Source organism: Strix uralensis, chromosome 15, assembly GCF_047716275.1.
Source record: "Strix uralensis isolate ZFMK-TIS-50842 chromosome 15, bStrUra1, whole genome shotgun sequence".
Lineage (NCBI taxonomy): Eukaryota > Metazoa > Chordata > Aves > Strigiformes > Strigidae > Strix > Strix uralensis.
The window spans coordinates 4,164,092-4,191,853 of record NC_133986.1 but is presented as its reverse complement, the minus strand read 5'-3'; the positions used below and the strand labels follow the sequence as shown (position 1 = coordinate 4,191,853).

Genomic DNA, 27,762 nt, shown 5'->3' with positions numbered 1-27,762 from the left:
CTTCTTTTTTTTTTTCTTTTCTTTTTTTTTTTAAACAACTTCATGACCAACACAGATCAAACATCCATCCAGTCTACATTGTTCTTTTTTTTTTTTCATTATAACATACAAATGCCCATTTACAAATAATACACCAAAATGAGTAAAAGTTTGGATACCAAAATGAAGATTTGTTCCAACTGATATAATGCCTTCAGTGTACAAAGGTCCATGTGAAAGTCTTTTCCATGTGTTACAGCATAGGGCACAGTTGCAGTACAGAAGTACTCTGAGAGCCATTCTTCCTTTATAAAATACTGCTGAACATCCAACTGTTGTCCATATAGTCATTTATGGAATTAACACATGTTTTACTGTAATCTTGGCCAGTATTGAGACATATCGGGTTCACTGCCAGGAACTTGAACTGGAACTGACACTCCAGGGGAAATGAGACCTGAAAATTGAGGGTGAAAATGGATATTTTAGTATTTCTATACATAGCACAATTTTTGCTTTACAGTTTCACAGGTTTGTGCTTGTATTCGAGTAAGTATTAACTCTCACCATCTACCAGCCTGCAGAAACAGATGGGGAGGGGGGTGTATATTTTTAAAACCTATGCACATCTCACTGATTTGTTGTTATAAATAAACTGTCATGCTTTGAGATAAATGCCAGAGCCTCAGCTTATTTGTATCAGTTGGGAATTCAGCCCAAAATACACTGAACATTACTATTCTTTTAAAAATGTGTCTGTCTTGTGCCTGCTTATGCTGACACTTACCCTTTTTTACTCTGTTTTGCCTTCTTATGCATAGGTTAATATTTCTACAGGTTACCTGCCTTTTCCATAACTTCAAATCTTAGCAAAAAATAGCCTCTGACACAGACATAGTAAAAATGCACCCAGTCCTGCAAACACTTTCACGTACACTTAACTTCACAGGTGTGAGTATCTCCACTGAAATTTAACGGTGAAATAAATGCTGCTTTAGAAATTAATTACACAGAGAGGATTTTGCAGGATGGGGGCCTCACTAAAGAGCTTTCCACTGTACCACTGTTCAAACACCACCTCTGTTAATCAGCTGTCTTTCATCTACCCCTCCAGCAGCAGCTTAAATATCAGACTTTCTGCTCAAGCCCACAAGGTTATACATTTTCACCTTCTGCCCAGCTCAGCAGCTACTAAACCCGACAGAAAGACCTCTCCCAGCAATGGGGAGAGACTTCTCCCAGTGAATACATGTGAAGAACCTGATGGCTGGAGCAAGGAAGCCATGCCAGCAGAAAGGCCGGGGGAGCGAGGAGCCACTCACCTGTGGAAGTGGTGCCAGAGGTGCCCATCGGCTGGCTGTTCATGTGTGTCTGCATGTGAGGAGGGGTGTATGTATCATAGCTCCGTCCATTCACTGATGGACTGGTGGGCAGCATGCAAGAGTAGGAGGAGGTCTGGCTGGGTACCGGGGGCTATTGGAGCAAAGGACAAAAGAGTGTTAAGAAGTATCGGCCAAGGTAAACACAGCGTTACACTCTTCTGGGTGGAGGTGACAGCCCTCAGAACCGGCAAAAACAAGCTTCAGTTTCAAATTTGGGGACCTGGATGTAAAGCCCTATTTAGGAGCTCAACCAAGCAGCCTCTTCCCGGAGGTTTTTAGTCTACAGAAACAGCATGGACAGTCACCGGCACATTTTCAGACACACTTGGCGAGCAGATCCCTACATCTAGATGATAACGAAGGTGTACATACCTAAGCCAAGGAACCAAAGCCTGAGCACTGCCCTTGTTTGTACTTTTGTAGAAGAAAGATGTCTCATGCCATTTGCAGCCAGAGACAGGGCTGACATCTGATGTCGCATTTGGTGGTGTAACTAAAAACTATGAGGGGTATAACTAAAAATTACTCCCCTGGGGCACGTGGGCTGGTTCTGCATCTGCAAGCACGTTGCACATACGCAGAGATGACGTGTGGGTTGATCCCCCATCAGCCACAGTCACCCCAAACCCATTCCAGCAGCATCCCAGGAGACCAGACATCTCCATTCACCTAAACTCCAACCCCTAAAACCCCAGCTGCCAGGGGGGAGAGCAGCTGAGGGCAGGGGGTGAAGGATGGCACGGTGCCGGAGAGGGACCAAGCAGGGGCATCTCCCACTGCAGGGTGCCAGTACCAGTGCAGCCCCAACACGGGGAGGCAGCGGGGGCGGGTAGCAGGATGAATAATTCCTGCGCCAAAGCGCACGAGACTCAACACGTCTGCACATATTTCCTCCATTGGCACATCCCCGACACACACCGTCTCCGAAAATACTGACAGCCTCGCTCAGTAAGCACACACACTGTGCTCTGGGAGAACCATCAACGCACCACGCATCCGCAGGGAGATGCCGACGGTTCGGCTGCCAAATCTCCTGCTCCAACATCGTGGCCATCACACCGTGGTGGCCACGTAGGCAAGGCTTTCCAGCACAGCTCACGTGTGCCAGCTCCCTGCCCGGGTGCCCGGTGGTGAATCAGGGGCCTCCTGCTTTCCCAAGGGTCCCCTCCCATATCAGCCTTTTGATCTTTTGTCATGAGCTCTCAGCTCGCTGCCGGGCACGGCGCCACCGGCCTCCAACGTCACGAAATAGCAACCTAGCCAACGTCATTTCTTTCCGCAGACTTGCGAGACTCTAACTTTATTTGGTTAATTTTGGTTCAGCAATTAGTAACATAGTAATTGCTGCAGCGAAGGAGTCAGGTTCTCTAATCTGCTCGCCTGTCTCCAGCAGTGGTCAATGCTGTGTGCCTCAGACAAAGCTGTAAAACTCCCGTAATTGGCCAGCACCTTCCTAGGCCAACCCCACCATTAAAAAAGGAGGAATTTTGCATCTGAAAGGTCTATAGAAACAGACCCCAAAGGAATAGATTTCTTCCTAACCCAGCTGGTGATCAGCTAATGCTTTCAGGCATGAGGATTGACAGCTCTTGCAATTCTGGCTTAGCTGGCATAACCACTGATGCTAATCACATCCTTCCCTCTCTCAGGTGTTCCTAATGTGCCGCCGCCACATTACCTACGCCGAGAAGGTCAGATCCCTCCAGCAGCTTATTCGGGCAGCAATTTCCACAATACTGCACCAGTGAGTTCCATAGGTTAACCGTGTTGTTTTTTTTTTTTTTTTTCCCAGAAAGGGTTTTCTCATTCCACATTTGTTGCCTTGTAAATTTGAGGACCTTTCTCTTTTAAAATTCAGGAAAAGTGCTTGTTGAGCACCAGGTCTTACAGCACCCTTTCTCTTGTGATCCTCCCCAGTAGGGCATCTTTTCAGATGCCGGGGAAGCCTTTGGTGCCGGTTTCCCTGCAGCATGGTTTGGGTCCATAAACCCCCCATCCTGCAGAGGTAGGGCCCCCACCCACCCCCAGGGGCCTCCGAGGCCCGAGGGAGCATCGTGCCATGGCGGCAGCGCCAGACTTACTTGCATAGGCAGGTTGTTGGCCATGGTGAAGCTAGGCATGGGCGGCAGTGCGCTGTACGTGTTTGTGAGCGCCGTGTCCGTTCTGCCCAACATGGAACCTGATGTGAAAGAGGAAACTATAATAGAATAGACAAATAGATGAACACATTAGTTTAACCACAATTACAATCAGTGATACAGTCTCAGAGTCTCATTTTCCCAAGAGGCTCGAGGAACGCGGGCGGGTTGGTGGCATTACCGGGGGTGGTCGGTTGCGGGATCGGCTGGTAAACACTTGTGCTGAAACTACTACTGATGGGAATGTGGCTGGGAGTGTTGCTGGCTTGTCTTCGCTGGTTCCTCAGCTTCTCTTCCCTTCTCCACTTGGCCCTTCTGTTAGAAAACCACACCTGAAAACACAGCATTTGAGACACGTGAATGAGCTTACAAGGACCTCCCCCACGTAACTCAAGGCTGTGCTGATAGAAAGCTGGCTTGCAGCCGTAGCAAAGCAGCGTGCGAAAGCAAACCCCAGCTGCAGTTATTTTCCTGAAGGGGGAGATGGACAAATACCCAGTCATAAATAGGGGGGGAGGTGGACAAATACCCAGTCATAAATAGGGGCTGCCCTGTGCTTTGAGAAGCCAGGAATAACAAAATTAGAATAGTAAGAGTAAAAATAATAATAGTCATAATTGCACAGCAACTCAGTACCTGTATCCTTGCTTCAGGCAGGTCTATTTTAGCAGCTAGTCTCTCCCTTGCAAACACATCGGGATAGTGAGTCCTCTCAAATTCTGCAGAAGGAAGTATTGTTGCGTTAGTTGCAAAGAGTTAATGTGGCTGACTGTAAAGTCAGAGTCATTCCTGCGCTGCCTGTGCTCTAAATGCTCTTAAGAACCATCGCTGTAAAGGCAAAACTGAGCTTTCTCTGTGTGTGTGCGTTAGGAAGAAGGACGCCTTGCCTGTGGGGGAATATTGCTAAGGGGATAGGCAGGCTTGGGTGCAACGCTGCATCTTTCAAGGAGCAGTGAGGACTTCTGCCTCTGCTGAGGGGGTCCCCAAGGCAGCTCTGACCCTGTCACCAAGAAGTGAAATGGCACGTCGCTAAATAACAGTGGAAAATAAGAACAAAGATCCGCAGCGGGTCAGAGGCGAGGTGCGCCCAGGCCGGTCAGGGAAAAGGGCACCTGCTCCCAGCCCCGGGCAGCGGCAGCGCTGGGGACAGGCAGCAAGAGTGGGGGCAGGCATGGAGAGCTGCTGCCAGCCCCAGCTGCCTGCCCTCGCCTTGCCGGCATACGGCAATGCGGCCCGGCCGGGGACACGGCTCAGTCATCAGGAAGAGATTTATCCCCCATGAGAGGAGCCCGGGGTGTAACACCCATGTTTCAGTATGAGCTGTGCCCTGAGTAGGTTCCCTTTAAAAACCTTGTAACAGCTATTCAGTGCATATCACAGCCATCGATGAATATTTGGAGCTCAACGAATGAAAGAGCATGGAGGGAGCCACCGACTTAAAATATATACAGATATATATAAGGCACGTGAATGCCATGCTTCCACTCAGCTCTTTCTATAGCCAGGGCACATTTTGCTTTTCTCTCCTGCTTCAGCCACAGGAAAATGCCACTCACCTTTCTCAAGGGCTTCGATTTGCTCTTGGGTGAAGGATGTTCTATTTCTCTGCAGCTTTCTTTTCAGCTGGAGTCTCATTTGGGCCTCGTCTGAATCTTCTCCATTAGAGCTGATGGAGTTAGTGTTTTCCCCTCCTCCCTCCTGTTGCGGACAGCCATCTGCAGAACCGAGAGTCGGAAAGTGAAACGCAGGTACCCTTGTTTTAAGATGCCTATCAGAGAAATAACACGATTGGAAACAAGTTCGGCCATGTTTGCTGACACCCTCCCTTAAAAATGTCTCAGGTATCAAAGCAACATTGCGCCAATGACACGGGTGACACGGAAACATTTCAGTTTCCAACATTATCCTAAACATTGGAGATGAGGAATTACAATCGCCTGGTCTTAATTTCATTTTGTTTTTCCTCTGGAATAAAACATGCATAAAAATACTTTCCCCTGAAAGTGATTCTTTCCCCGAATCGCTGCTGAAGTGCCATGGCAGTCTCCTCTGTCTGCTGCATTTATTTACCTATTGCTATATTTAAAATAGTGATGTTCAGTATTTCAGATTATCTATAATCAGTAATTCCTATCTAATCAATTAGATGTTGATAGGTTTGCAGAAAATGCTATTAAGAAACCAAACCAAGCTTGTAATCTTTTTTAAAAAATATTTATCCAGTTTTTATTTGAATTCTGCACAGTCAATTTCATTTTAAAGGTTGTGAATTTAGAAGTGCCTGCATTGTTCTGCAGTTTTATTCAACTATTGTATGAGTGTGCATTGCCTTGACACCTATTACTGAGCACAGCTGTAATTATATCATCACCAAGAACAGGCTATAATTGCTGAAAATGGAATTTTATATTTAGATAAAAGGACTGTCCATTCTTTGTAATGTGTTGCACCAGAGAAAAGTAAGATTTCTTTTAAAATTTTAACATGTAATTTTAAAAGAAATAGTAGCGAGTTCACTAACTAGCTAAATACGCTATTCTGCAGCTGAACATTTGGCATATCATTTAAGCGGTACATTTTTAATTAGGGCATTTCCACCACTTTTAATGCGATTTCTGTCATTAAACAGGGGGAAAGTTTCATTGTGCTCTCCTTTCGGGCGGTCGCAAGGATGCGTCCCGGGTCCGGCCGGCTTTGCGGGGCTCTGCGGGCACCCCTGGGCGAAAGAAAGGGACGTTTCTGTCGAGGCAGAGAAGTCGTTGTCCCTAAATTAGCTCTCCCTCTCCTTTCAAAGCATATTTTTTCGAGGCGTTTTGATGTCGCATAAAGGGGGAGACGGGATGAGGGACGCATGGGCTACTTATGCTAATTCCCTTGAAAAGTTACGCCAAAAATAAATAGCGACACTCCCGCTACATCCTTTAAATATTGTGGGAAATCAACTTTAAAGTAATATCATTTATAATCGGCGAACAATGGCCCCGGCCTTCAAAGCTCGGGGGGAATTGTGACAGGATCTGGTGGGACCCTTTCAACCACTTTGAAATGTTTTAAAACCCGAACTTTCTCCCCCATTTAAACACAGGGATTCAGCGGCCGTGGTCACCATATGGGCGGCCGCAGCCCCATTGAGGCGGCCGGCGGCGGGTGAATAGCCGGGGGGGGGAGCTGCCTTTCAGGGCACACAAAGCGCCCGGCCCGGGAGCGCCGCCGCGCCGGGGCAGCCGCCGGGCCGAGCGCTGGTGGCAGCGCCGGGGGCCGCGCCCGCCCGCCGCGGGGGCCGCGCCTAACCTCCGCCACCGCGCTCATCCATCACTGTCCGCACCGACCGCACCGCCACGGACCGGGGGGGGGCGGAGAGAGCCGCCCAAAGGCGGCGGGGATGGACGGCTGCCGCCTCCCCCCGCTACCCCATCCCCGCGCCGTCGGGGCCGGGCAGCGCTTCCCTGCCTGCACCGGGCAGCGGGGGCACCCGCGGGGCCTCCCGCCCCAACCGGGGCCAGCCCCAACCGGGCGCTCCCTTTGCACACACACCCCCCCCCCCCTTATTTTTAAACTTTTGAAGCCACGTTTTTCCGTCTCGGGGCGCTCCCCATCTCCTCCAAACCTCTGAGCCAGCTGAAAGTTTCACCTAAACACGCTTATGATTATTTAAAAGTCCCGCGCCGGACAATTAAGATATCTTCTTTTTAGAAGCCCCCCCTTTTTTTTTTCCTAAAAAAAAAGAAAAAGCCCCTAAAAGGAGCGATCTCAATAGGGTTGTTCCACCTTCCAGACCTAATCCGTAAGAAAGCGAGTGAATGTCCGTCCCTATTATCCTATAGCCAGACCATCTGACGCTGGGTATAGGATTTGTTTCCTGGAAAAAAAAAAAAAAAAAAGAAAAAAAAAGAAAAAAAAAAAAGACGCTGGGAAATAAAATCATTCCTTAGTTTCTTAGTGTCTTAATCAGTGAGGCGGAAAACAAGCAAAAAAAGATAGCAAACCAATTGCGGCACCTCTCAGCTATAGAGCCGGGATCAAAACATTGTAGCATCTGTTGAAAGAGAAAGTGTCTAAATCCTATAGAAGGCTTTAGTCTTATAAGAGAGGGAGGGGGGAAAAAAAAGATAAGAAACAGTGTCTCGGTGATCCCTAAAACCACTAAATCACTGGAGAATTTCTCCCGGATAGAGATGTCTCTTTTTGTTCTGTCAGCCCTCATGTATCCATTATTTTATTCACTGCTGCATGGCGTTTATCAGATTGAGACCATATTTGTACCCCTCTGAGACCTAACCTCGCCTTATGCTTTTTGAGTAATGGACTCTTAAAATCCAGTAACATACCCCTGCAAGGGAAAAACATTAGAGGGAGCATGAATATTCCAGAGGAAATCCATTTTATTAATTTTAATTTTGTGGTGCGGATGTTTTAAGTGCCTGCCTGCCCCTCGCCTCTCCTGCCCACGCACACACGCACCCCCGGCCCGAGCCGCTCCGCACCGCGTTATTTCGGCGGCAATTTGGGAGAGGGCTCCCGGGGTCCTCCCGCCCCGGCACGCACCTGCCCGGGGTCCGCGCTCCCCCGCGGAAACTGCGCTCGTCCTCACGCCACGGGAGGGGTCCCCACAAGCCCCCAGCAGCTCCACCGACACCCCCCCCCTCCCAGACACAGGCCGCCTCCGCCGCAGCGCTGGGGCGGCCAAGGGCCGCCTGGTCCCAGGTGCGCCCGCACCGCACCCGCGCACATCGCGCGGAGCTGGGCCCGGGAGCACCGCTCTGCGGCGGGGAGGGCAGGCAGGGGGGCGCCCGAAATTTCTCCATTTAACGCCTTTTCTTTATAAAAAAAAAAAAAAAAAAAAAAAAAGCCAAAGCGGCGGGAACGGAGGGCGCCCGGGCCGTTTGGAGCCGCACGGGCGGAAAATGCGCTCCCCTCCGCCGCGCACCGCTCCGCGGTTTGGCTGGTGGGTGCGGGGCAGTTCTCTCAGGAAGGCCGGCTGGGACCCCCGCGGCCGGGCAGGGGCAGGGGCAGCCCCCGCCCGGCCCCGAGCGCCGCAGGTAGGGGCGAACCGGCGGGCGGCTGCCGGTAGGAACCGTCCCGGCTCCGAGGGGAGACATCGGGCAAAACAAAATTAAAAAAAAAAAAAAAAAAACAAACCCCACACCAAAACCCACCAAAGTGGGGGTGGGGGGAAGCGAGGGCTCCGCTCTATCTTTCTAGTGTCCTTCATAGATTGTTTTCTTCTCTTAAAACTGACATGTCTAATTGGCAAGCGGTGCCATATCGTGTCCAGAGGTCTCCTGTGGAACATTTCTACAGCTGTCTCCTTCAACTAGACGCTTATTCATGTCGCCTTAATGAGAAACAAAACGATCTCTAATGAGCAATTACATAGCGACAGAATTGTTCCCATAACAAATTCTTGCGTGTGACAGAAACATCCTTTGTACCAGATATTCCGCACACTGTTACCGATTTTTTTTTCCTTGCGGGGTGAAAACAAAAAGCAGGTTGTTGTATATAGACACCTCTTCTAAAGGAATGACCACAGCCAGGGAGAGAGCCGAGCCTCAACAGAGCCCGTATTCAAAAAGAAGCCATTAACCATCTTAAGTATGTAACGTAACATCCCATTATCCTTCATATTATCCCCTTGTCATTCCTACAACAAATACCTATTAATCTTCAGGATAAACAGTTTCCTATATTTACAAAGTTGTTTCGGGGCCATTGAGGAGGAACTATAATCAGCCCTACCGAGATAGTTACCGATCTCCCCGGCCTTGGGGACCCCGGTGCGGGAAGGCGCCCGGGGCGGGGAGCGGGAGCCCTAATTACCGGGCTGGTGGCCGAGGTTAAGGATCAGCCCCGGCCCCCGCCCGACTACCGGCCCCGCAGCTCTGCGGACGCGGCTCCGGCGGCGGCTCCCGGGCTCCCCTGCCCGCCGCCGGTGGGGGGACCGGGGCTGGAAGCCCCCCTGGCCACCGGCCCCTCCGGCCACCTGCCCGCGGCAGCCCGGGGCGGGGCGGGGCGGGGCACGACGACGACGCCCTCAGCCGCTGTCCCGAGGACATTGCCCCCCGCCCTCAGCGCGGTGGCCGGGGAGGGGACGAGGGTCACCCGCGTCGGGGCTGCCTCCGCCAGGCCAGGCCGAGCCGAGCCGGGCCGGGCCGGGGAGCGGCGGCCGGGCTGTCCCTTACCTTGGGCGGGCTGCCCGGGTACCGAGGTGCCGGGGTACCAGCCGGGCCGGGTGCCCCACGTCCCCGTCTGCCCGTTCAGCATCCTTAGCTTGTCGTACATCCCGTCGGCACCCATCTGTTGCTTTTCGCTAGCCAGGTTGCGGAGGACTCTGTTTATCGACGACACCTGGAAGGCAAAGGACAGGAAAGGCAATGGTAGTGCGGTAGCGCGCTCCCCGCGAGCCACCCGCGCAAGCCCCGCGCCTCTCCGCGCCCCCTCCGCGCTGCGGGCGGCTCGACCTGGGCGCAAGTCAGGGGCTCCCCGGGAGGCGGCTCGGCCGCCCCGTACCGCCGTGTCCCAGCTGCCCTGACTCGCTTACTGCTGGTGGTGGTGCAAACAAACAAACAAACCACGGGGAGGGGGGGGGGGGGGGGGGGGGAAGAAAAAAAAGCCCCAAACCCAACCCTGCAAAACCAGAGCGATGGCTTCGACTGATGCTTGCAGTCCTGAGGCGCCAGGCGCAGGGGTGACCCGCATATTTTTTATTTTTTTTTTTTCCCCTCCTTAAAGGCATTTGTCAGATTCTGTATGAAAAAATGCGTCTGACCCTGCCACATGCAAATGATGTGAACCTGCTATGCTCTCATCTGGTATCAAAACAAAGGAAGCAGAGGCTCGCTACGGCTACCCAGCATTGTACACAGCACACAGGAAGGTTTTTTTCATGAACTTACACTGGGTATATTATCGTTGGTACAGACCCCCTCTGATAGTAATCTGTCTCGAATCTCCCACGCAAAGATGGAGGGGCACTCTCGTTTATACTGCGCTATTTTGCTTACAACTTCTGGAGTCGCTACTCTCGGTTTACTACCTCCGATTGCCCTGGGTCTGATGGAGCCAGTTTCGTAATACCTGCCCAAAATTTTACTCACACATCCATTCGACACCTGGATAGGGAAGCGGACAGAAAATCACATTATTAATAATTTCAAGACAAAAATAAAATTGTTTAAGTATGCATTAAACAATGACAAGCTTACGTTTTGATTGTCCAGCACTTGGACTTTTGCATCTGCATGGGTCTATAACACAAAAATATACCTTAAATGGTATGAGAACTTACTTAGAGAGTCTTTTTTTTTTCTTTTTTTTTTAAAAAAAATTACATTCGTGGCCCTACCCTCTACAAAAGTGATACTTTAAAAACATTTGGAAGAAAAAAAAATCTGGTCAAAACGTAATTCTTTTAGTATCAATGTTAAAATACACCTTAAATGCGAACAATAGCTAAGCCAGACTAGTCTCCATCGTCCTCACTGCTCTTAGACAGAGTACTTGTGGGGGACAGGGTGAGTGAGGGGTTATCAAGACCTACATTTACAAAGTACCCCTGAGCTGCGCCAGATCGCGTTAGTGTCCGTAAAGACAGATTCTGGGCTAAAACAGCGTGGCTTTGAGGGGATTTCTTTTTTTTATTTTTTTTTTAATGCTTTTTGGAAGAAAAAAAAAGCTAAAAATAAAAAAGCAGTAAGCCACGCCAAATGCATACAGATCTCACAAAATCATAAGTAAATACGGGGGGAAGGGGGGAAGGAGAGGAAACTGAAATTATGCCGAGCCGTATAATTCAGTTTATTACAGCGAACTAACTGTAACGAGAGTGCAGGTTATCACCGGATGGAAATAAAGGGGAACAAAACAAAAAAAAAAATCGAAAATATCTTTAAAGGTATATATATATATATACACGCGTAGAAAGGTCTATTTGCGGCAACAATCAAGCAGATGGACCGTTTTATTAGGCTGGAAGGCGGGTGGTGGTGGCGGTGATGGTGGTGGGTGGGTGGGTGTGGGGGGGTCGGCAATTAGCGCCTTGGCGGCCAGCGGTGGACAAAGCGGCTCTGGAGCGGAGCGGAGCGGAGCGGAGCGGTGGGAGGACGCGGGGCGCCGCCGCCTTCACCTGCAGGATCCGGGAGATGTCGCAGGGCCGGGCGCCGCTGTGAGCGAGTTCCACGATCTTCTGCCGCGTGGAGTCGGGCAGCGGCCTCCCGTTGACGAACACCCCGCCGAGCTGGTTCACGCCGCTGTGACCTGCGGGAAGCACAGCGCCCACCATAGCACCCTCCGCTCCCGCCGCCCCGACCCCCCCCCCCCCGCCCCGACCACCCCGCCGAGCCGGCGAGCGCGCCGCGCCTCTCCGCGCCCCGCCGCGCAGCACCGCCGCTCCGCTCCGCCCGCTCAGGGGCGACCGGTCCCAGCCCGGCCCCGGCACCCTCCTCGCCCGCCGCTCCCCGGGAGCCACCGCGGCTGTGCAAGACGCCCTGGCCAGCGCTCCCCGACTGCACAACCCGCGGCACCGGCGAACCCCCAAACCCAGCCCAAAAGCCCAGAATATTCCGAGCTGGAGCGCCTTGGGTCGCTTCCTTGCTTTGCCTCTTTTTTTTTTTTTTTTTTTTCCTTTTTCTCCCCACCAAAAAAAAAAGAAACAAAACAAAAACCCCCAAACCCAAACCCCAAACCCAACCAAGCCTGCCTGCATCCGCACAGCCGCAGCTCGCTTCGCCAAAAGCGAAGCGAGAGGCTGCCTCGCCAGTGCCCAACCTGAAGCTCCAGGCTTTGGAGGAAGTCTCCCTGGAGAAGCTCTGCTCTACGCGCTCTCCGCTCTCCTCTCTTTGGAGCCTCCTGATAAATTGACTCCAAGAGCCCAGGCTTCTTAGCAATAAATAAGCTCCAAATATAGAAGAGGGGGAAAATATGATGAGCCTCTCTGACATTTGTCTTTAAAATAAAACTAGCTGCACGTCAAGTTTGAGCTTAATTTCTGGAAATAGGCGGAAGTCGCCCCGGATCATGCATGGAAGGCTAATTGAAAAGATCAGTTGGAGCACTTGTGGCAGGCGTGTCACTTTATGACAGTACTCTGCTTTTGAAAATTGCATCGTCACGACAAATAGTAGCATGATAAAACGACCCTTTCTGTCCGCATTTGGATATCACTCAGACTAGATTGAACTCTACTCGCTCTCCCTCCGAGGGAGGCTGCGGTTGGAGGTAGCCGGGGGCTCTGCGCGGACACAACCGAGGGGGCGCGCTCCCCGCGCAATGGATTCAAAGTGACATCGGGGCTGGGGAATTTGCCGCCCCGGCCCAGCAGCGCGGCCGGCGTTGCGACCTGCGCATCCCACCGCGGGGAGAGGAGCCCCGCGTCCCTCCCCGCCTGTGCCCCGGCGGGCGGGCCGGCCCGGGGCGGCGGGGGGCGGCCGGGGGGCGCAGTCCCTCGGCGGCTCCCCCCCTTCCCCCCAGCCCTCGCGTGGGTGTCCCCCCCTCCCGTCCCCGTCACGGCGTGCGGGGGAGCCCGTTTCAGGGAGGGACGCTCGCCGACATAAAAAATGGCAGCGGGGAAAGCAAAATCAAAGTTTCACTTAAAAGGTTAAGCCTTAATCATTATATAATTTCCCTGGAGAGCGGTGTAGATCTCGCCCAGTGGCAATGATTATGCGCCTTGTATTCTATTGCTAGTCATCTAATAGGAAAACATATGGTGTCAATTTGGATGCTCTGCACCATATACACCCAGGAGTTATTAACACAAAGCCTGAAGAGCCCGCCGCGACCTTTAAACAAAATAAAGGCTTCACCCGAATGATATCTTTTCTGCGTTTTGCAGTGGCGATCCCAAACGGCCGAGTGAAGGCATTTCCCCATTACCATAAACCCTCGGCACGCCACGGCCAAGGGCAGCCGCCGCCGGCCCTGCGAGGCGCAGGTAATACCCTCCCCGGGCTGCCGAGGCTCAGTTTTTTCTCGGGATAAATGAAAATACATCGCACGGACACGCACGCAGCGGCCCCGCCAAGAAAAAAACAACCAAGAAAAAAGAAAAAAAAAAACAAACAACAAAAAAAAAACAACCCCAAACAAACACCGGCTCCACCCGAGGTTTTCTGAGAAATCCCCAAACCCTGTGTTTTTCCTGATGCTTCTCACACGGGGGGGACAATTTATTAAACGATCTAACGGGGGAATGATAAAGGGGTCCCGGAGATGCGCATCCACGGCCAGGTCCCAGAGAAGCAGCGTGGTGGGAGCCGACCGCCCCGCGCAAGGGCCGCGCAACTCGGCCTGCGCTCCTCGGAGCCGCTAGACGCGCAAGAAAAGCGCGCTCCCCGCGCAGGAGCACCGCGGGGTTGCGGGCCTCGCAAAATCGAGACGGGCCGTCGCGATTTTGCGAGGCCGAGCAACCCCGCGGCGCTACGGCGTGGAGCCTGCCCCGCGGAAGATCCGCGGCCCGAGGAGATGGAGCCTGCTCAGGGAGAGCTAGGACCTCACCCCCGGTCCCCCCGACCTCCGCGCAGCCCCTTCCGCCGGAGCGCAAGGAGAGGCCGCTTCTCGCCGGCCACCGCGCCCCACCGCGGTTCCGTGCGCTCCCGCGTTGTGCAAGCGCTTATCCCTCTGAGAGGCGCGCAGGCCCATCGGCGAGGTCTTAAACACCAGCAACGACAACAACAACAACAAAAAAGGGCCAAAAAAATTTAATAATCCACAAAAGGCATCAGGATCTGGAAGCAAATAAAACCAGGAGGTGGCGGGGAACTGCACCTAGCCCGGAGTGGCTTTTTCCTGCTCAACTCCCACTGCGGAGCAGGTAGGGACACCACGCCAGGGCCTGGGCCACGAACCGGACAAGCCCCGGTGGCCCGGGAGCCGTGACAGCGCTCCCAGCCCCTTCCACGCCGCCCACGGCGGTACACGCGCCCCGACGGGGCGGGCGGCGCTCCCGGCCGCGCAGGGGGCACCGCGCCCGGCGGAGCCGCCTCCCTCCCCCTCCCCGAAGCGAGCCCCCAGCCCCGGGCTGCCTGCCCGCTCCTGCGCGCCCGCGGCCGCCCGCGCCTGCCCTCCGCGGCCGCGAAGGGGCGCGGAGTCACTTACTGTTCTGCATGTTGGGCTGATAGAGCAGTATCCCACGGGGCTCGCCTATAGCAGTCTATCAGTGATAAAATAGGCATTAATCAGGGGAGGGAGTGCACACAGTTAAGCTGCAGAGAGGCTTATATCTCACAGGCTTACTTTGTTATCCTTAGGCATCTTCCCCCGATTAGTTTAAGGATTTGGGGGCTTTAATGCCTCAAGGCAAAAATGTACATATGTATCCCTAACACGCGAAAAAATTTAAGAAAAGCAACCCGCCAAGTGGTTTCTCGTTTTAATTGCATGCAGGTGGCGTATTGCCTCGTCGTCAGTGCCCTTCGCTGAGGTGGTGTATTAAGTGGAGCGACAACAATCACAAAGAGAGTCCGAAGTCATGTTTTTAAACTTGCCTGAAAGCGGGGTGGACTGTCCTCTCATACAATTTAGGGACTCGCACATCTGCGTGTCACTAGTTAAAGTCTTCCCTCTAGGACAAAGCAGAAGAAGTACATTAAGAGCGGCGCCGGGAAGGTGTGCCGGGCGGCAGGGCGCGGGCCGGGGGGCGCGGAGCGGCGCGGAGCGGGGCGGGCGGCGCTGCGCGGGGGCTGCGCGGGCACCAGCGGCGCGGGGGGGGGTGGGGGGGCCCTCCGCCGGCTGCCCTGCGTGCTGGGAGCGGGGCTCCATTTTTACCTCCGGGTATTTCCTCTAGTTTTTTTTTTTTTTTTTTTTTTCCCCGGGGCACTAGCAACTTTTTCTCCCCCAAACTCCCCGTCTTGTGATTAACTTCTTTTTTGGTCTTTAGATCTTCCCCATTTTCACTGTACTGTGACACACGCTGTCTACCTCGCCTCACTGCTTTAAAAAGTAAGAACAGGAGGGGGTGAGAACTGTTAAACAAAGCCTACAGAAAGCGAACAATGGCCTCCATTCTGCTCCTCTACCCAAACCCCGAGTGCAGAAACCCAGGCTCCTTAACCGGCCGCGCAGCTTCCCAACTCAACGGACCAACAACCCTCCAACTTACAAAGAGCAGAGAAACAAGCCCCTTCTCCCTTCATTAGTGCCTGCCTTGACCCAGCGCCTGGACAGTCCCCAGCGCCTTTTTTTCTCTTCGCCCCCCCCCCCCCCCCCCCCCTCCCCGCAACCCCCGCTCCCTCCCTCCTTCCCCTGCTCCCTCTCTCCTCCTCTCGCCACCTTCCCTCCCTCCTTTCCTCTCCCCCCCTCCCCGGGCCACTTATTTATTTATTTATGCGTCCCCATGTATTTATTTGAAATCGTCGCGGGTGAAAATGGAAAAGTAATTTCTCGTTATAAATATCTGGCGGTAATTGTGTTACTGGTGCGAGTTGTTAGGGGTTGTAAAAAGATACAACAGCTCAGTGGGGTGCTCAATTGGGGAGGGACAATTACAATAAAGAGCCCATTCAAGGGGGTTGCTAAAAAAAAGGAGGTAAAATAATGAAATAGTCGCAGCCTTCATTTTCTCGCCCTTTTTTTTCGCCTAAAAATACTCATTCTCTTTCTTTTGCGCCTATAATGAATATTAATTTTACTCTTCCTGCATATGATGGAGAATTCAAAGAGGCACGTTTCCCCATTCAGGACTAGCCATGGTATAATTTATTAAGTAGCTTTTAGTAATCTTAAATCCATAAAAATAAACATCAAACAAGTACTTTCTCGCAGCATGAAGACTTTAACTGGTAAATATTTACTGCTCTTTGGAGAGCTACCTGATTAGCAGCAGAGCAAGCTACACTGTACTTCAATGGAGACGTGGCGATATCTCCTTCAGCTGAACTGAACGTGAAGCCATCCCTTTAATACACCGAACACGTCTGCATAGACACACACCGAACGGGAAACCCACTTCTACAGACACAATTTCCTCACATATTTCACGCACAACTCATAAACGTGGGGCCTACGGGGTTAAAGAAGCCATCCAGAAAGCCACCATTAAACTTCCAGCCCTCAGCTCTGCCAGCACGGACCTCAGAGATGACAATGAGTGGATTTAAAAGAAAGGGGTGGGAAAAAAAAAAAAAAAAAAAAAAAAAAAAAACAGGAGGGGGGGGGGGATAAAAAAGCCACGAAACCAAACCAAACCAAACCAAACCCCAAACACAGCCGAAAGCGTTTTACAGTAGAGGGCCTGGGTAGCCAAGTGCTTCAGCAAGGTAAGAGGCGGCGTGGGGCAGGGGAGCTGCGGTTCTGCTCTGCAACTCTGCAACGCCTCCAGCAACCGGCCCGGCACCCCCGGCCCGGTCCGCCGGAGCTGCCCCCCGCAGCAACACGATCGCACCCCCCATCTCGCCTGCCCCGGCCCGAATTCGCTGCTGCCCCGCGGGGACCGGCGGGCCCGCACCCGGCCGGCGGGACGCGGCCGGCTCCCGAGCGGGGGAGGCGACGCCGTTCGCCGTGTCCGTGTAGGCCGGGCCTAATCTGCAAATCGGTTTTTAATCTCGAAATCTGGATATAATCTGATGGCGGATAGCATTTTTTTTCCCTCCTCCGGTGAAACCGTAATTAGACGCTAAGATGACAAAGTTTCGCGTTCTCGGGGCAAATGAGAAAAAGATAAAAACGAATCGGTTTGCGATTAGGCGTTGGTAAAGGTCAGCAGCTATAAACATTTATTGTCAAGGGCCACTTTTATTATTTTATGTCCCTAAAATGGAGAAGATGCAGTCACTTTTCTTCTCTAGGACGTTGTTGTTTTCCAAAACAGCCTCTGCCAGGTACATTTAATCGTTCGAGAAAGTTTGTTTTTAAACTTTCCAGAAATTATTCCTGCTCTGCTTGTCCATGTAACACCTCCGTGCAAAGCGTTACAAGGTTAAATTCAAATCCAGATTTTTTTTTCCAATTGCACTTGCGAGGGGAAAAAGAATCAAGTTTATTGTTGCGCTTCCCAGGAGCAATTTTTTTTTTTTTTTTTTTTTTCCACGGCGAAGACTTTGCAACTTCTTTTTAAAAAAGGGCTTTGCTATAGTGGGGGATCGCAGGGCAGGGGGATCAAAGGGGCAATTACGTGGCTCTTGCAGAAATAAGCGAGATTACTTATTTTAAAAGAAAAAATATATTTTTTAAAGCGCATCGGTTTAAAAAAAATTCTCCAAACCGGGACCACGGCGCGCCCCGGTGCCGAGGAGGGACGGGGCGGCCGGCGGGGCCCGCGGTGCGCGGTGCAGGCGGCTCCGCGCCCCCGGCGCTTCTCCCGCGCCGGAGCTGGGAAAGTTGCCGGCACTAGGGACAAGTTGGGAAGATCCCCGGGTGGCTGATTAGAGCTGACAGCCCTTCAGCTCCTCTCAGCTCCCCGCCTGTACCGCGCCTGGGAGCTGACTTGGCCTAGGATGTGCTTTATTATTTTTGTTGGGGTTTTTTTGGTTTTGTATTTTTTTTCCTCTCCTCCGCAACTCTCCCGGCCGCTCGCTCCCTCCTTTTCCCCACGATCACGGGTGATCCTTCCCTAACCGAGACCGCGGGAACACAAAGCAGAACCCGCGGACGGGGCCGCCCCCGGGGCAACGAGGCGCCGCTTCCCTCCCTCCCTCCCTCCCACGCGGCGTGGCGTGGGGCCGGAGCCCGGATCGGGTCGGGGCCGTGCGTGGCGCCTCGGGCAGCCGCCCAGGACAGCAGCCACGGCCCCGACCCGACCCGGGCTCCGGCCCCGCCGCCCCTGCGAGCTGGGGTACCGGCAACATCGGCAACACAGACACCGGCGCTTGTGGTCTCCCTGCCCAGCAAACGCTGCGTGGGAATTACTGCTGCTGGTGTTGGCATGGGCTTCCGAGACAGATGCTTTAGCTTTTCCAGAGGACACGGGCTTATGTGAAAGGCAGAAAGTTTGTGAGCTCCTGGGCTGGAAAGTTCCCTGGGAAGCTCTCCGGAATGCAAATGGCAATATGAGAGAGAGAGAGAGAGAGAGAGAGCGAGAGAGAGAGAAAGAGAGGAGGAGGGAGCGAAAGCCCTGCCTAAATATTAAAATGCAAGGAGGGAGAAGTTGGGAGAAGAAATGAGCAGACTCACCTTTATGAGGCATCCTGTCTTGTTGTCAAAGCTCCTGTCAATAGTTTAAGAGCGCACTGATTTGAAATGATGGTGCTTTAAAAAGAGTTGCCAGCAAAATAGTTTTTCTCCACTGAAGCTGCTGGTTGTGTGATCTTGAATTCCTGGGAAGGAGACAGAGATTGACAATAAAATGGTCTGTCAGTGACTGGAGAGCGAGAGATAAAAGAGTGTGTGAGTGAAGTGGGGAGAGAGAGACAGAGCACACCTATGCTGATTGGTGATGGTTCAAGTGTATTAATGTATGTGTGCCTTGGTCTCTGCCTCGCCTCCACTGCTCTTCACTGGCCCATTAGCAAAGCCTGACCTCTGTCATCATCTTCCAGCAAAACACTTCCTCCCTGCGCCTTAACCAGAGCGGGAAATGCGGCTGAGCCGGGGCTGGCTTTTCAAACCCACTAATCACTCCGCAACATGCAAATGCTCCCCTCGCTCCCACACAAAATGTTGCTTTATGCAAAGCATCGCCAGCGCCTCCCCGCCGCCGATTGGCCGCCCGCCGCCCGGCACGGCTCAATTGGCCCGGCCGTTTGAATATGAATGTGCTGGGCCCGGCTCCCCGCTCCCCGCTCCGCACCCGCCGCCCGGCCCCGCGCCCGCCGCCGCCGAGCTGAGCCGGGCCGGGCTGGGCCGGGCCTCCCCCCGCGCCCGCCGCCGCCGAGCCGGGCACCGGCGCGTTTTCAGGTCGGGCTGGGGGAGGGAGGGAGGGGGGGCAGGCGGGAGGGGGCCGGGGTGGGGGTGTGGGGGGGTGGCGGGGGTGGGGGTTGGGGGGGAAAGGTCAATTTGCATTTAAACAGTTCGCTCCAATCCGACAATGGAGATAAGGGGAAAATAACATTCAAATGGTAAAGACATAAATATTTGGGAGACAGGCGCTTTGTCAGCGGTGAATCGGCCGGAGCCCCCCGAGGCCGGCAGCCCCCCCTGCCCCGCTCCCAGCGCCGGGCGCGGGAGGCTCTGCCCGGCCGGGAAAGAGCAGAGCAAATACACCATTTACTTTGTGTATTGAGGGCTCTTGTGAAAGGCCCTGAAGAGTCCTTTACCAAACACTCACAAACTTCTCCCACGTGCCATTTGTTGACTAAGGGCTGCCGGGCTGGGTTTTTTTTGGTTTTGAGTTTTGTTGGGTTTTTGTTTTGGTTTTTGTTTTGTTTTGTTGTTGGTTTTTTTTGTTTTTTTTTTTTTTAAAAGACATCACGGAGGAGCTGGGGCCCGGGACGGGGGGGGTCCCGGAGGCTGCGGCTGGGGTGGGCAGCGGCCGGGCGCTGGGCAGTGCCGCCGCTTTGTGCCCGGTTGTTGGAGGGGCTTCCCCCCCCCCCCCCCCCCCCCGCCTTTTGCAAAGGGAGCCCCTTCACTGGCTGCCAGAAACTCAAGGGGTAAAGTAAGTAAATGACTTTGCTGCTCTGACCACACACCACAAGTACATTTGTTGAATGCCGGACTATTAAGACACACCTCAGTAAACTCTAAAGCAACCCCTCAGCGCATGCATTTAAGGTTACACTGGGAGCACCAGTCCGAGCTCAGGGTGTCCCAATCGGTTATGGCGAGTGGTCCGGGGGGAGGGGAGAGGGGGGGTCTGCACAGGGGGAAAAAAAAAAAAAAAAAAAAAAGAAAAAGCTTGGGGGAAAGAAAGGGAAGAAGGAGAAGAGACAGGAAAAAGAAATTCCAAGAGCCACCGCGGAAAGTGGAGAGTATGAACGCGCAAAGCATAAAATGAAGTCGTAGCCGCATACACTTGACTTCTCTTGACATGTGAAAAGTGCTAAAAGTCAAAGCTCATCAATAAAGTATCTTGAAATTGAATAAGAGCCCTGACAACCATTGCATTCTTAAATAAAGTACAATGAGGAGACAAACGACTCTGCCAAGGAGTTTGCATGTGAGTGAAAGGGCGCCTCAATGGGAGCGGGATAATGGGCTGCCCGGCCGTCATGCACTGTCATCCCCGGTCCCGCCGAGAAGCTGCCACAGCTCCCTAATAGCACAAAATGGGCTCTTAAGAGACTGCTGCCTTCCCCTCTACCGCTCGCTTCCCTTCCCTTCCTCCCCTTCCCCCGACGCCGGGGGGCCGCGATAGCCACCCCCGCTCGGCGCCCGGCGGAGAGGCCCCGGGAGGCCGGGGCTGAGGCGGGCAGCCTCTGCCCGACCCTCCCTTAAAGCCGGGACCGGGCCGAGCTGAGCCTTTCCCGGGAGGCTGCGGGGAGGGGGGACCCGCGGGCCGTCCTGCCCGGCAGCCGGCGGCCCCACCTGCAGCGGCGGGGGGCCGGGGGCCGCTCCCCGCTCCTCGGCGCGGCTCTCGCCGCCTTGTCCAGGCCTAAGTCAACCTGAGGGCTTGGTTGGTTGTTTTTTCCGCCCCCCCCCCCCCCTTCCCGAGTCATGTATATTATAGAAACGGAGCCGAATATCGCGATGGACATACGGGAGCATTTGGGTGCGATGGGATCTCTCCTGAAGGTAAGGCAGGGCAGGAGCGGGGGAGCCCGGCCGTGGGGCTGCGGGGCACCCCAAGGAGGGCTCTGCCAAAACTAGGAGCTCGGGCAGGGTCCCCCTCCCCCGGCAGCCCCCTGTTCCCGGCTCTCTCATCTCCTCCTCAAAACTTTCCAAAGTATCAGCTGCCTCTAAGTTAACCTGCCCGCGGCCAAACATCATTTCAGGGGCGCCGAGGAGATCTTTCAGAGCGACAAAAGAACCGAAACAAGGGCCAAAGTAAAGTACGAACCGATGTCCCGCTTGTCTCCCGCTCCAGGGCGAGTCCCGGTGAGCCGTCCCCGCAGGAGCCTGGTTGCCCTCCTAGTTGCCGGTGGCCGAGGCCGGGTGTCCCGCCGCACGCATCCTGCAGGCGAGAGAAAGAGGCTGCTATTTGTAAACTCGCACAAATCTCGGAGGCTCCAAAGGGATTTTAAAATCTGGGATCTAGTCCTTTTTCTGGAGTGAAGTCAGTCGTGTCCGTGGGTTTTGATTTGTTTTTTTTTTTTTTCTCTTGCCTTTTTTTTTTTCCTGTTGCACCCCCTGTCTAGCAAATGAGCGAATTTTTTTTTTTTTTTTTTACTCTCGTCCACGGGGCTTTAAAGGGGGAAAAGAGAAAAAACACTTTGTCTGAAATCGCAGGCAAATATCATTTTTACAAGCTCTCAATTAGCCATCCCTTGGATTAGCACCTTCTTACGCCTCCTCGCCAGAATAAAGCAGCCGTAATCTTGTTGCTATTTTCCCCTCGGGCGCAGCGGGCTTTGTGTTCCCTCCCCCCAAAAAAACTTTTAACCCCCCCCCCAGCCGAAAAAAAAAATACCCGGGCAGGGAGGGGAGGGGAGGGGAGGGCAGGGGAGGGGAGGGCAGGGGTGAAGCCGGTGACGTCACGGGGGGGGGGCGCCGGTGGAGCGGGAGCCCCGAGCGAAAGTTGAGAGGAAGAAAGAGCAGCGGGGCGGGCCGCTGGGGGCCGCGCGTGTCTGTCTGCGCGCGTGGGTGCGCGCGGAGTGGGTGTGCGCGCGTGTGCGCGCAGCGGCGCGGTGCTATGCGATGCCGCCCGCCCCGTCGCGTCGCGCGGAGCCGGGTCTGTCCCGACGCGGAGCTCCGCGGGGTCCGGCCGGGTTCCGCGCCGCCATTTTACATCCGCCCGCGGCGGAGGCGGGCGCGGAGGGGCTGTGCGGGACCGGGACCGGGATCGGACCGGACCAGCCCCCCGCCCCGCCGCCTCCGCCCCGGCCCCGTTACCCCTCGCCCATCCCCCGGCGTTGCGGGCAGCTGCCCGGCCCCGGCCTCCGCGCCCTTCCCGGCGCCCCTCGCCCCCAGCCCCGGTGCTCCCAGCAGCGGTGCCCGGTCGGGGGAAATGGGACTTGCCGGGGCCGCCGTGCCCGGATACCTCCAAAGAAAACGCTTGCTTTTCTTTTTCTTTTTCCCTTTTTTCACCTAGCAGCTTTCCAGCCGCCGCTCACCCTTCCGAGAAGGCTGCCGCCCTCCCCTCCCGGCCGGCCTGTTTTGCCTTTTCCTTATCTTTTTTCTGTTTGGTGGTTGGTTTTTTTTGGTTGGGTTTTTGGGTTGGTTTTTTTTTTGGAAAGTGATTTTTCGACTTTTAGAAATGCTCCTCTCGCCTTTTTAATTCGTCGAGAGGAGAAGCACTGCTGTGAGGTGCTTCGTGTTACCGTTTCCCAAAAGCCCTGCCCTCCTGCCAGCGCAGACCGCCCCCCCTTCCACGGGCGAGGGCTGCGCCGGCGGCACCGGCGCCCGCCCGAGCTCCGCCGTGGGACCCCGCGGCCGTGGGACCCCGCGGCCCCGGCCGTGGCTCTCGGCATGGACTTAGACACCCTTTGAAGATTTCTGCTTTAAAATCCGCATGGGATTATTGTAACTAGCATTTTTTCTGCATCTGTTTTTTCTCTCCTCACCCCCCCCCCTTTTAACTATTCCAAACAAAAAGAAAAAAAATGGGCATAATAAGAAAGGTTTTTTTTAAAAAGGTAAGTAACTATTATATATGACAAGGGGGTTTTTTTGGTTTGTTTTTCCTAATTAAAATAATTTTCACTTTTTTTACATGATCTCGTGCCTGGGTACTGATTTGTGTTAAACAGCAGCGTTTGCTTCCCTTTCGTATTTTGTTAGGTGTTGAAAGCAGAAAGTGCTGAGTTAGAGACTCCAGTATCGTCTCGTTGTATTAATATCTGGGCTGCAAACTACCTTTTTTAATACCCAGAAAAATGCTTAAAGTCCTCTTGTCCAGTTCGGTCTAAAACTGAAGAGATACACAAATCCTGACGTCTTAGACTACAATGCTTTTGCCTTCAGGACACTTAATGCCTATTTGTATATGTAGAGACAGTGCTTGAAACCTATAATGCACAGGACACTGAGTTAAGTGGAGCTTTTCTAGTTTATAAACAATCTGCAAAAAGTTTGGAATCGATTTAACCTCTTTTATGTTGGCCTTTTGCATAAGGCACAGCTTTGTGTGGCAGGATAAAAAAAGGCTTTCTGGACCCTGCCGAAGTCGCTCTGAAACTGGAAGACGAATATACATCCTTCTGTACGAGAAAGCCTTTGATTATATATATGCGAAAAGTGTCATGCAACCGGACCCGCTCGAAAAGCCTTCAGAAAAGAAGGGGGGGGGAGGTGTGTGTGTGGAAGCTTAGCGCATCCTGACGGGCTTTTTAAATGCTATTGATTGGGACAAGCTGTTCAAAACCCCAGTAACAGTTAATCTGCCTGTTAATCAAGCCACTAAGGAGCTCAATGCGAGTTTTATTAGCAACTGGAGAACACAGGCAGCAGAAAGGATCAAAAGCCTACACCCTTGATATTTGTAAAACCAGCCTTTCCCAAAAATATATTTTCAATTACAGAGTAATTCGGAGCTTATCAGGGCTCGCCCGCAGCCCCACGCAGACGGTCCCACGGGCGCTGACAATGCCACGAAACCAAATGAACCAGCACCGCGTTGGCCCCGCCGAGGTGCGGGGTTTTAAAATAACGCGGCTAAGAGGGGGTCCCGCTCTCGTCTCTCTCCCACTGCGGGCTCTCCTGGCCTCCCGAATTAGCAGCAAAACCTAAATTTGGCAAACCACGAGGAACCGATAGAGAAACTCTTCGGATTCACGTCAACTGTGTTATTAGGTTGAGGGCTCTTTTTCTTTTAGCTGGCATATTTGATTTATCGCGGCAAGTTTGCAGGGTACGTTTCCCTCTGCCCATCCTTTTGGTGGAGCCGCTCATTTAATGCCTAAAAAAAAAAAGTTTAAATCTCAAGATTCCTAAGTTGGCGAGCCTGAAAGTTGAATTTCAATTAATTTAATGACCAGAAATATTATTATATCGGCTAAAATCAACATCTGATCTTGTCATTTTTAATGCAAACCGATTGCTTTATATGTCAGCGAGATATGCATATAAAAGACTATCTGGTCAGAGGTAATTATGTCACAGCTTTTTCTCGGCATGACAGCTGGATAAACACCATCTCCAATAAACATCTCTAATTAGGGAGGAGGATCTGAGATAGATGGTGTTTGATTTATTACTGAAGGAGAATGTCCATTTACCGGTATAGTATAGCGAAGCATCACAGGGAGCGTTCCCGCTAACGCACCGTAAGGAATATTTGGAGATGCTCGAGGACAGGTAAGCGGTGTTTTAGGTTTTACGCTGTTATTCTGTTTCGTGTTATTTCGGAGGAAGAACGACCTTTCTAAGGTATCTCTCTCCCGCTGACACCCTGATTTAGCAGAGGCGCCTAGGGCTCGGAAAGCAAGCCTCAGTTTGGAGGCCGAGAGGTGGTCGCCTCTTGGCTACCGGACCTTCCCTAGCCCGAGTAGGGCGACCCAGCCTCCGCGGCGACCAGCGAGCCTCTGGCGCTACCCGGGGAAGGGCGGCTGGGACGCGGCCCCCGACGACAGCCCTCCCCTCCCCGCAGCCCCGCCGCCAGCCCTCCTTTCCGCGCCCCTCCGCGCCTCTCCGCGGGGGCGTGCGGGCCCGCCGCTCCGGACCCTCCGTGCCCCACTCCCGCCCCGTCCAGCCGGCCAGGGGGGCTGGGGCCCGAGCCGGCAGCCGGCTGCTCCAGGGCGCGGGGGTCGCGGAGCGGGGCCCCCCGACGGGCGTGGTAACCTGCAGCTGCCCCCGCCACCTGAGACGGGTAAGGGCGAGGGAGAGGGTCACGGGGCCGGGGGAAGGGGAGGGATGGGGGCTGCACCGCCCGCGCCGAGGGGAGGTGGGGGGGGAAGTTTGGGAAGCGGCTCGCACCGCCGGCCACCCCCTCCGCCCCGGGGCGCCCCCTCCGACGGGCGGGCAGTGGCCGGGGCCGCTCCCTCCATCCCTCCCGCCCACCCCCACCTGTTGTGCGGGGCTCCGGCCCGCTCCCCTCGCCTTCCCCCCGCGGGGTGGGGGTGCCCGGCTGCCCAGGGCCGGGGTGCTCGGCCCCTCCCGTCGGGCCGGCGGCCGGGAGCGGCCCCGCGTCGGGGCGAGCGGCCAGGGGTGAGGGGGCGACGTGCGGAGACGTTACCTGTCAGCGGGCGCGGAGGGCCCGGGCGCGGCGGTCCTGCGGCCGGAAGGAGGTACCTGGCGGCTCCGGTCGCCAATTTCCACGCAAGAACCTGCCACACAGTTTAAATGTCAATGACAGCAAAAGAGGGGTGCTGTCTTTGCACTAACTTTCCCTTAATATCCACGCCAGCGCCTCCCCCATTGGCTGGGCCGCCCCGGTGACGTCACGGCGGACAGTAGTTAGCTAATGAGACATTTTAGGCGACACGAGTGCGGACGGCGCGAGCCCGGACACCGCCCGCCCCGACGGCGGGTACGGCCCGGCCCCGCCCGGGGCCCCGCTCCGGGGCTGGGCCGCGGGTCAGGGCTCCCCCGGGCAGCGGCGGGGGCTGTTGCCTCCTCCCGCTGCCTCCTCCCGCTGCCTGCCGGCAAACGGGGGCTGCGGCCCGACGGCTCGCCCCAGCCGCAGCGCTGCCCGCAGCCGGGCCCGTCCCCGGCCTCTCAGGCCAAGGTTTAGCCTGAGGTTTGGCTTCTTCCCCTGTGAAACGCTCTCCGAAGGGGGGACACTCGTGCGTAGTAAATAAGAAACCCTCCAAACTCGGCCCGGCCCAGCGGCTCCTCGGAAATGCCGTGGCCGCCGCAGTCCGCCCGCAGCTCTCCCGGGGCAGCGGGATGCTGGCCCTTGCGAGACGCGGAGGGAAGGCCGCGGTGCGTCCGGGACACGCGTGGGCCGCCCCGGCAGACTGCCTGCGCCGTGACAGCCCCTGCGGGTGACCCGGGCCCGGCGGGTCCTGTCCGGGCACCCCGCTCTCCCCATCCGCAGCCTCTCCCATTAGAGAGGGAGGAAGAGAGGCCGTTATTTGCACACACTTGTCAGGGTAAATAATTTAACAGCAAAGAGCCCCCTCCCCCCGCCCCAGCCGATAGTTTTATTGAGCTGCACTTAAATGTTTCATGAAGCTGCCGCCTGCCTGGGACGAGGCGGGGGCTGCCAGACACATTAGAAACGGGCTTTGACGGGGGGTGGGAGAGGAGGGCTCTGCGGGGTACAGGGGTGCCGCGGGGCTGCTCCCCGGCCCCTGCTCCGGCTCTGCGGGCCGGCGTCTGGCTGCCGTCACCGGGGCGGGGAGCCCGGGGCGTCCGGCTCGGATCCCAGGGGACCCTTTCTCCTTACGCGGCCGGGCCGCGTAAGTCCCGCGCGTTGGCAGGTAGCGACGGCCCCGGGGGAGCGGCCCAGGCGGCGCTGCCAGGAAGGGGTTTCGCGGCACGTTTGGAGTCGCTGCCATTAAGGGGCTTGCGGCTCCCTGCAACCCGGCAGGGTCCTCCAGGGAAGCGTTGGAAACACCACGGCTCCCGCCTGCTTATCTGGCTGTCAATAAAAGGAGATGGCTCCTAAAGCAGGGCCAGGTGCTGCCTCCCCTGCTCTCCAGCGCGCCGCTCTCCAGAAACTGCTCAGGCGTGAAGCCAAGTCTGCTTGGCCAGGCCTCGGCGGAGGCAGGCAAACAGTCCCCTCGCCAGCGCCAGAGCGCTCTCTGTTTGCCTTTTTATCTCCTAAAAAAAAAAAAAATAGGGAGAGGGAAGCGAGGCAGGAAGGTGGGGGAGCACCGGGAGCAGAGTCCGTATTTGGCTGTGAGATTGCCACAGAGTCTAAAAAAAAAATTACATAAATTAAAATAATGATAATAAAAAAGGGTAGGGGGAAAAAAAGCTGCAAAAGGCTGCGCTCAGAAGCAGGAGGGACCCCGGGGCGGCGGGGCCGGGCCGGGCCGCCTCTCCCCGCTGGGCACGGGCTCGGGACGCTCCGCGGCGGGGACACCCCGGGACAGGCCCCGTCTCACCTCTCGGACGGCGGAGGCGGGGGTGTCCGGGCGCGCAGCGGGCCGCCCCCCTCCGCGGAGCAGTGCGGGCAGCGCCCGGAGAGCCCGCGCCCCGCCGGGGCGGCTCGTGCAGGGAGCGGTGCCGGGGAAACAGAGCGAAAAAGCACCCCCCCCGGTCTGTGTGTGTCCCCTTTATTTTTTTCTTCTGTCACCGTCGGGTCCGCAGCCTTCACCTGGACCGCGGAGGAGGGAGGCGGCTCCGCGGCGCAGCGCGGAGAGCAGCCCCGCGGGCGCGGAGGGGCGCCGGGCTCGGTGCGGACACCGCCG

The 27,762-nt window shown here is 54.9% G+C and overlaps 1 protein-coding gene across 12 annotated transcripts; it reads right to left on the bottom strand.

The window, feature by feature from the left end:
* Nucleotide 1: 1 nt before the first annotated feature.
* Nucleotides 2-25,782, bottom strand: PAX6 (paired box 6). 12 transcript variants are annotated; one of them, XM_074884692.1, is made up of 15 exons: nucleotides 25,638-25,782; nucleotides 21,366-21,479; nucleotides 18,605-18,747; nucleotides 14,983-15,059; nucleotides 14,594-14,648; nucleotides 11,625-11,755; nucleotides 10,705-10,746; nucleotides 10,396-10,611; nucleotides 9,682-9,847; nucleotides 5,056-5,214; nucleotides 4,136-4,218; nucleotides 3,681-3,831; nucleotides 3,443-3,558; nucleotides 1,302-1,452; nucleotides 2-436 (listed from the first exon to the last, which is right to left on the bottom strand). In XM_074884692.1, the coding sequence occupies exons 5-15, from the start codon at nucleotides 14,601-14,603 to the stop codon at nucleotides 351-353; spliced, it is 1,311 nt and encodes a 436-aa protein (XP_074740793.1). In that variant the 5' UTR covers nucleotides 14,604-14,648; nucleotides 14,983-15,059; nucleotides 18,605-18,747; nucleotides 21,366-21,479; nucleotides 25,638-25,782; the 3' UTR covers nucleotides 2-350. The 12 variants fall into 12 exon arrangements, with proteins under 12 accessions (XP_074740793.1, XP_074740798.1, XP_074740801.1 ...); XM_074884697.1 differs by having other exon boundaries at nucleotides 3,443-3,540; XM_074884700.1 differs by having other exon boundaries at nucleotides 10,597-10,611.
* Between the last annotated feature and the right edge of the window lie 1,980 nt (nucleotides 25,783-27,762).